This window comes from Lepidothrix coronata, unplaced genomic scaffold (genome assembly GCF_001604755.1).
Source record: "Lepidothrix coronata isolate B3197 unplaced genomic scaffold, Lepidothrix_coronata-1.0 Scaffold92, whole genome shotgun sequence".
Lineage (NCBI taxonomy): Eukaryota > Metazoa > Chordata > Aves > Passeriformes > Pipridae > Lepidothrix > Lepidothrix coronata.
In genome coordinates, this window is record NW_016690272.1 from 2,158,673 (window position 1) to 2,167,423 (window position 8,751).

General features: G+C 48.4%; 1 protein-coding gene across 1 annotated transcript in view; it reads right to left on the minus strand.

The window, feature by feature from the left end:
* Positions 1-8,751, minus strand: part of BCL11A (B-cell CLL/lymphoma 11A) — a 125,889-nt gene that overhangs the window by 53,862 nt on the left and 63,276 nt on the right. Inside the window, exon 4 of the mRNA XM_017821744.1 lies at positions 4,898-5,227. Coding sequence (XP_017677233.1) covers positions 4,898-5,227 — 330 coding nt within the window. The remainder of the gene's footprint in view (positions 1-4,897; positions 5,228-8,751) is intronic.

An 8,751-nucleotide genomic window follows, 5' to 3' on the forward strand; every position in this document is an offset into this window, starting at 1 on the left:
AATAAAAAACAAAACAAAACAAAACCAAAAACAAAAACACCAAAACCAAACCAGAAATATTCAGGGCACCGCAACACTCGGATGCTCCCCTGCAAGGCTCTCGCCAAGGCAGAGGGAAACTTTCTACCCTGCTTCTGTGCTGCGAGTGAACTCATATTTGTGTTTCCAATAAAGAGCCATTTTTACATTAACTGTCTGGAACAGCAGGGAATAGGAAAACTAACACAATCTTTACCTCGTACAAAGGATGATATTGGTGTCACGTGTTTGCTTCTTCAAAAAACGCTATTTATAAAAGGGAATGGGGAAAGCAGGGAAACTATTGACTCTTCTCTGCATCCCCACGCGAGCAGCATTAGAGCAACTTTTTGATCCCCTACGTTTTTTTACATTTTTTCCCCCCCGAGAAGTAAATTTCACAGCCGCACAGGCCACCGCCTTTAATTAAGCTTTCAAAAGTCTTCTGACAATGCCAACAATTGCAAGACACTTCTAGAGCTCAATCATGCAATCATCATGACACTTCTATTTACAATTTGTCTTAGAAAGAGTTTCTCTGACATTGTACTTTGACAAAACAGCCAAGCTGCCGGTTCACAACCTTTCTCTGTCTTATTTACAAATACAGCTTGTACGCAGCGCTCCAAATCTCGGGAGCGGGAGCCTTTGGGCAGCACCCTCACTATTTTTCCTGCTTGCCATATTTTACCCAGCCTGTGCCCTCTGTTTCTTTGTATGGGGAAAGCAGAGAGAATCTGACTCCAAAATATGCCCACATTCCCCATTCTTTCTCCCTCTCTATCTTTAAGCTCTCATCTCATTGTCCAGATGCAATGATAACTATTCAACGCAGACAGCAATATTATTTTTTTTTTGCCTCCAGAACAAAACAAAATGAGGAATCACCATTCAAAACCTACAGAATTATAATGGCAACTACTAATAACAGCCCAAGAAAATTTCTGCTCAAAGACATTATCTCCTGAGAACTGTAATAATCAAATATACTCGGTCTGAAATTTAGTACCAAATAATATCCACCTTCCCCCGCTTGCTGCAGACAGAGGGTTTTCTTACATGATTTTCCCCACGTGTTTTATTTGAATGCCACGAGCAGCTTGAGAATATAGGATTCGAGCAGAAAAAAATGACCTCCCCTCCTCCTCCTCCCCTCTTTGTACAGTAAATACAGCATCCACGGATACACACTCGGCATTATACAGGGGAATACGCAGCAGCACTCCAAAGTGTTCCTCCAACTGCATCCAAGTAACATTTAAGCTCCTTCCTCACCCAAACCCCAACCTTTCATTAATTCCCTCGGATTTATACACTCAACAAACAAACCGCTAAAAACCCGACACGGGCGGACGATAAATATTTCTCCAGCCCTTTCAATAAGTGAACAGCAATTTTACATTCACTGATCTCCAGATACTTCAGTTAATATTTCCCCCTATTGTAAAACACGAGAGCGGATAACTAAAGCCCCGCCGTCGCCCTCACTGCAAATCACGGGCTGCCGGTATCTGGTGGTGAGGCTTTGACATACATATTGATGAAAGCTGCCTCGTTGGACCCACACAACATATCCTATTAATTTTCAGTTAAATTTATGGCGTTTCAGCTCCAGCGCTGGATCAGCATCACTCAAAATTTTTACAGCAAGGCAGAGCTATGGGCAGGCAGACACCCACATGGAAGAGCCAGGTACCTACACATGCCTGCACCCACACGGATCTCACGGCTCCTGCACAGGTTGCACACACACATATAAGCTCCTGTACTCATCCCTGCCTCTGGAAAACGGTGAGGATAAAGAGCAGCCTAGCGACGCTTAAAACAGACATCATTTCTCCCTGCATTTGGATGATTCGCTGCCTTCCTTCCTCGCCTGTAGATCCTTAACCATTACTTATCTTAAGATGATATTTTACTGTAACACCCCAAGTTACCGACTACAAAACTGCCGGCAGAGCACATACCACACCCAGAGCTCACCCACCTCTGTATCCAGGGCTAACCTGGAACTCTTTCAGCCTCACAACTAATCGGGAACATTTTTACAGTGCTACAAAATACATACCTTCTGGTTTCTTACCAGAAAGAATCACTTCCCCCAACTTCTGTGTGTTTTTCTATAGGCAGCCTGTGTCTTTTTTGTACTTTTTAATAACACACTCATATCTTTAGCTTTTTGCATTCTTGCACAGAAATCAGACATAAAATAGGAGAATTGGAAGAGCCTGAGGTTCACTGCAGGGGCCTTCCAGAAGCCTGAACTCCACAGCTCAGACTCAAAGACCCTCATTGGTAATTTTACTGCCAGACCCCACAGACTACTGGCTACAAGCAATGGGTCACTCCAGCTATCATCACACTTCTTCATGACACAAGGGATCTGAACTCATCCAGGTGAAAGGGGAGATGAAAACACAAAGGGTAGGGATAGTGCAAGATCCCATAACTCCTGATGCACCTTCTCCCCTTCCCATAGCCAGGCTGCATTTCCAACCAACAGGAACAACCAAGTGTCCCTTGGTTCTGGCCCAGACAAGAAGGTGCAGAGGACCTGCACTCTTGGACCTCCTGTCCACCAGCACAGCTGGGCACCACCACACAAAAAACCTGCGGCAGGAGAGCCCTGACAACTGCAATTTGGTCTCTGCCCATCACCACGGACCCTCCTGCGCAGCACCGAGGCCGCTCCCAGCTGGGCCCGCCCGCAGAGCAAAGGTGATCCCAACAAGTAAGAGCGAGCAGGATCAGGCCCCTGCCAGTGCGCACCTCTCCTCACCCACTGCCTCTGCTCACCAAACCATTCACAGTCAGTTAAAACCACGGCCCTTTCGGAATTAACAGCCCCCTGACAGCACATGAGCCCCAATCCTTCTCGCTTCGCGTCACCCGCGCCACGCAAAACGAGACTTGGCTCGCTGAGTCTCCCGCGCCAACCGAACACCAGCGCAAAACCCCCAGTGGAGGAAATCCCCCTCACGCAGAACTCCCCGGTGTGTCCATCCCTCCAGCCCAAGGACCTATTTGGGACCACAGGGAGGACAGTATGTTTTAATTCTTGCTTGACAGACGCTGTGTTTTGTCTTTTCAGCAGAGCGGCGCCGTACGTAAATACAGCGTTACATCACACCGCCGCTCCTCCATATTTGGTGATTTAGGATGGCTCCAGAGCTCGGAAGACTACAAATCCCTTCTGCCAGGCTCTTGCTTCATTAATCATGCCCTACGCTTCTGCTCGTTTCCCGTCAGATCACAGGCAGCACATGGAAATGGGCACTGCCCTCTACCACTCTGGGAAAAAACACCTTCAACATCCATGTCTGGGAAGCGCAATATGGGGAATTTTTGGGGTTTTTAAGTCTCACTCAAAATGCAGCTTAGCAGTAGCTGAGCCTCTGCAGAAACAGTACGGACTCGCCCACACGCCGTACGCGTGTGCACGCACACGGCTTTGCACACGGACACGTGCGCAGACAGACACACACACCCCCCAACACTTATCTGCTGCCACCACAAAACCTCTTAAAACTCCAGCTCTCCAGCACGATTTGACGGTCGGTTTGGATAAGCCAGGGAGGCTGCGGGAGCATCCCACTGAACCTCCCTGCGCCTACTGCCCTATTATGGTTTAACTCTGTGGCCAAAGCAAGCCCAAGACAAGCTCCAGCACATCATGTGATGATGTACTGCGCCTCCGACAACCCCGAGCGGTCCTGTGGGCTTCCAGAAGAGAGGTACCGGCAGTGCCACATCCCAAACACCGCTGGAGGGGAGTTTGAAACTGGTTCAGGCATTTGTTGGTGTTGATACACTGCGGTCTTGCCTTTTTCAACCAGCAGTATTGGCGCGGTTTGAAGTGATTTGCAACGCTCGCTGCAAATGGGTAGTACTTTTGTTTACTAGCAGGGTTTTAAAAGCAGAGCGTGCCTTGTTACACTCCCAGGGCTCTGGGATTTTCTTTCACATGGTACACTCTTATTTTTTTGACCTCATTTGTGAAAATATCTGCACAGCAAATGACCCTCCTTTTTTTAAAAAAAAAAAAAGGCACTATGAAATGGTATTATTCACCCTATTTTTTTAAAAAATCACATTTCATATTGTTTGTTGCACAAAACAGAACTCTGCCTTGGACATTTGTACGGCTGACATGTGGTTGTGTAAACCGCAAACAAAATCAAGATACATCTGTCAAAACCACATCAGAGACAAGAGAGAGCACAGCGAAGCATTTATCATTTGGCTGAGGAGGCAGGCTGCAGAGAGCAGCCTTTCCTGTCAAACCAACCTTTTGAAATTTCCAACATGCCCTTAAACTTTCCGAATAAGCATGTCTGTGCGCTTCAGCAACTGCCCTCTCTACTCTGGCCTGGCCAGTCGAAAATGGCATCTTAAAGTCAAGGTCGGTGGTGTCACTTTGCCATGGGGCTGTGTTTAATTACAGTCCATACGCTGACAGCCAATATGGAACCAAGGCTGGCTGATGCTCGGTTAACTCTTTCACCCCTGACTTTGCCAAAGACTTGAAAGCTCCTCGCTCTGTCGCGCGGAGGGCTCTGAAACCTCCTCCCGCAGCGCTACGGCAGGAGAGACACCGGGAGACGGTGGCTACAATACAGGCAAATCACGAGAGCGGCCTCAAACAATACCGCTGGAAACATCGGCTGGCACGGCACGTGCCTGTTGCTCCTGCCGCTGCGCAGGCACTAGGAAATACCACTCACCACCAACCCAAGGCAGGGAGGGTACTGAACACACCACGGGCCCGTCACGGCGAGCAGAACACAGACAGACACAGCAGTTCGCAACTGCCAACACGCTACGTTTGCAACTGAAACGGAAATAAAACTCGCAAACACTTCTCCTTGCTTTAATTTACCTGCTATATGTTCCTGTTTAGGGCAAATTCCTCTAGATGACGTTGATAAACAATCGTCATCCTCTGGCGTAACCTGGATGCCAACCTCCACAGGATTGGATGCTTTTTTCAGCTCACTTGGTGAGGGTGAAGGTGGCTTATCCACAGCCTTCTCTAGGCAGAGACTGCCATTGCATTGTTTCCGTTTGTGCTCAATAAAAATAAGAATGTCCCCCAACGGAAAGTTCATCTGACACTGGCCACAAGTGAGGAGGTCGTGGTCCCCTTCCGGAGCTCCCAATGTGCCATGTTCAGGTTCGTCATCAGTGAGAATGGCTTCAAGAGGTTCGGCTGCAGTTTGAGAAACAAAAGGAGAATCATTAGAGCTCTCGGGAAAGGCACCGGGCGCAGAGGGGGGGGAGGAACGCGCCGAGCCCCCTCTTCATGAATATTACACCCCGCTCTCCACGTCCGCCTGCTCCCCCCCCCCAGCTAAAGCCATGCAACACGGCTGTCAGCACGGCAGCGAGGGGATGGATTCATCAGTTACGGGGAAGAGGTTTGGCAGAAGCAGCTGTAGCATGCAGAACTCGGGAGAGCGAGCACCGCAACTGTCCCCGTGTTCCTACACGAGGGCAAATTTCTGACTCGCCGAACCGTTCGGTGCTAAAATTGAACGAACAGGCTGGAATAACTGCGAAACTCTCGTGCTACTACGAATACGGTGTTTTATTGCTGGATGCATTATTTATGTATATGAATCCAAGGCTGAAAGCACTGCACACACACACACACACTCTCTCACACCACATGGGTGTGTATCTTCCACGAGCCAGACCCACTTTCTGAAATTCAGAAGCCTGAAATACAGCGTAGACAAAAGGTGTTTGAATATACACAGATATCGCATATTCCCTGTCCAGGCCGTGCAGGAAGCGTGTGTATGTGTGGAAAAGAAAAGAGAGGGAGAGCCAGCCCGCATGGCCACACACACCCGGGCACCGACACCCAGGGCACACACAGCCCTCAGAACACACGTGCACGCACATACGTATGGATTTGTGTCACTGTCCCTGTCGGCCTGTTTGCGGCTTCCAATTGAAAAAAAAAAAATCTAAAGGCAGTAGTTATTCGTGGGGGAGGGAGGGGATGAGGCAAATAAATAAATAAATAGATAGATAAATAGATGGCAGAAACCAAAATGATAAAAAGCAAGTGCAGTAGAAATGCCTGCGGGGCTGGGGGGGAGGCACCTCTCACTTTTCAGCTACTCCTCAGGATTCAAATAAATAGCAAATTCACCACCGAGTCCACCCAGAGATATTAAATGGATGGGATATTTTCTAGTACTTAAGGAAACAAGGCAATCAGTCATTTTGTGCTTTTTAATCCTGAAATAAGGGAATGCCTAAATTATCTTGAGCGTGTTAGCACTGGTGGCCCTCAGCATCTAAAAATCAGCCTGGCCAAGCAACTGCCACATTTCCTCGCAACAGTGAGAAGCGCCTTCTTTAAACTCAAAATACCTTGCCTAATGTTGTCAAAGTTGACAAATTTTCTGAATGAGCTCCAAAAAGCTTCATTATGAGGCTATTTCTGCTCACAGAATCGTCAGTGGATGCTCTAACGAGGCAGATTCGGCTCTCTTTTCTGTTGGCTTTTTTTTTTTTTTTAGGTTAAATTTGCAGAGAAATACCTTGGCAATCTCTGTGCAGTCTCCACCGCTATTGCCTTTCACGAGGTAAAAAAAAATAAATACCAGCAGCGTGTTGGTGTTCCTCTGCCTGCGCAATACAACACGCAGGCTAACAGCAGTGAGCAGGGGGAGAGGGTACTACAAATACAGCCCACCTCAAAACACTGCCAGGTAATGCAAGAGAGACAGAATACAACTCCTAAACAGTTAATCAGCCTGACCTTCTTTAGCTGGCTGCCAATTTCACATTTAATGAACTTAAAGCCACAGAGAATCAAAAAATAGATTTTAATTTGACTGCACAATATTGGAACTGATTTTGATAAAGTGCAAAAATCCAGTGAACTCAGGTTAAATTTATTTCAACCCTACCTAGGCTGAATATTGAGGAGGAAGATCTGGAGTAGCTCCCAGTTGTGCTGCGTAAAATAATATTGAAAGAGCACACTACCTCGCCGTACCTCAGCTCCAACTAGGACACAGGGATCCAGTCCATCATTTCTTGCCTCTAGTACTACTTCTAATTTAACGTAAGGTCAACCACAGGAATATGAAGGTTACATTCGCATTAATAAAAACAACGTCTTAATCGCTGGGGTTTTCTCCTAAACTTACAGACCGACAGGAGCAAGAGGCAACAACGTGCGTGCGTCTCACACTCCTCGGGAAGCCGGGAGAGGAGCAGGGTGTTTCTGCGGGATTGCCGGGGCATGGCTGTTTTTCCTCCCCAGCCGTTCCTTGCGTTCGGACCGAGAGGGAGTAAATTATTGCAGGACTAATTCCACCAGTAGCTCGCTGCACGCCGCAGACAAAGGTATTTTGCGAATCTAAGTTCGAGCTCGGCGACCCTCCGCAGCAGAAGACACAAAACCACCCGTATTCCCCTCAGAACTGGCTTAGCGAGGAGCTCTGCATAATCATTACTCAATTATAATGTTTTCCCGCGGCCTGATTCCTTTCTGACGCTGTCACTATTATTTAGCAGGGGAAGGTAACCCGCTGCTTCAACACCAGACAGTTAAAAGTAGCGCTGAGCAAAAATAGACTTTGCTAAAAGTCTGTACGGACTGGGCTGATTTACAATCAAAACCAGGAAATGAAGTGGTAATTCAGAGGTTGCTGATTACACCTCCACATTTCACCTAATTAATTTTATAGGAGGCAAAGTTCTTGAAAATAACAAGATGATCAAATGTACAGATATAAAATCTGTAACCTCAACATTTTCTATGCTCTTAACGTAAATTATTGCTAATTAACAAGAATTATATACTAATGTATGAAATACGGCTGGCACCGTGTTCGCTGCAAAACATTTGGCTCCTGGTGGAGGCAGAGCCGACAAAAAATATGCTTTTTATTATGACTGCTACTTTTAAAACAAAATGTAAAATACCGGGATTACAAAGAAAACACCGGAATACAATTCACCTGGTCTTGCCTCCGATATGCAGGATCCATCTTTTAATTCTGGGGCAATCAAAATTCCCTGCCTGGGTCCCTAATCATCCGTCTCTATTTTTCATGCAAATTGCCCTTCCACCAACATGTCTTTTCAGCTTTCCCCCTTCGCCCTCCTACTCCCCCCTTCTTCCCCCTGTTCCCAGTCGCCAAAACAACCGCACCGGCAAAAGCGGGATGGCTTTTGGAGTGTCGGGAGAAAGGAGGTACTGGGGGTGATGGGGCGGGGAGGGGGGGATGCCACGGTACGGTGCGGGGAAATGCCCGCGGGGCAACGCGGATGCGCTGTCGGGGCATTTCCCCGCACCGTACCGTGGGAAGGATGGAGAGGGGTTGTTTAATCCCAAGTTTGCGTCCTGGGATCGTGCGGTGCAAGGAAAAGACTTGGGGGTACAATGGGAACCGCCAACACGTTACGGGGGAGGGAGGGGAAACCCGGGGAGGGGGAAGGCGAGCATCCCCCGCTGCCTCCCGGAGCAAGCAAACTCCGCGCAAAATTAAGAACAAAGAAGGAGAAGGAGGGGGGCCGTGGGGGGGTGGAGGGGAAGGAGCTGGGCGCCCTCCCCCTCCCGCCGGCCGGGAGGCAGCGGCGGAGCCGGCCAGGTTCAAGTTCGCGGGGCTGCCCGGTTGTTTGATCTCGCTGTGCCTCCTAGCGACCGAATCGGGCACGGAGCCCGCCCGCCGCCTCCGCCGCCCCGGCCCCGGCCCCGCCGCCGCA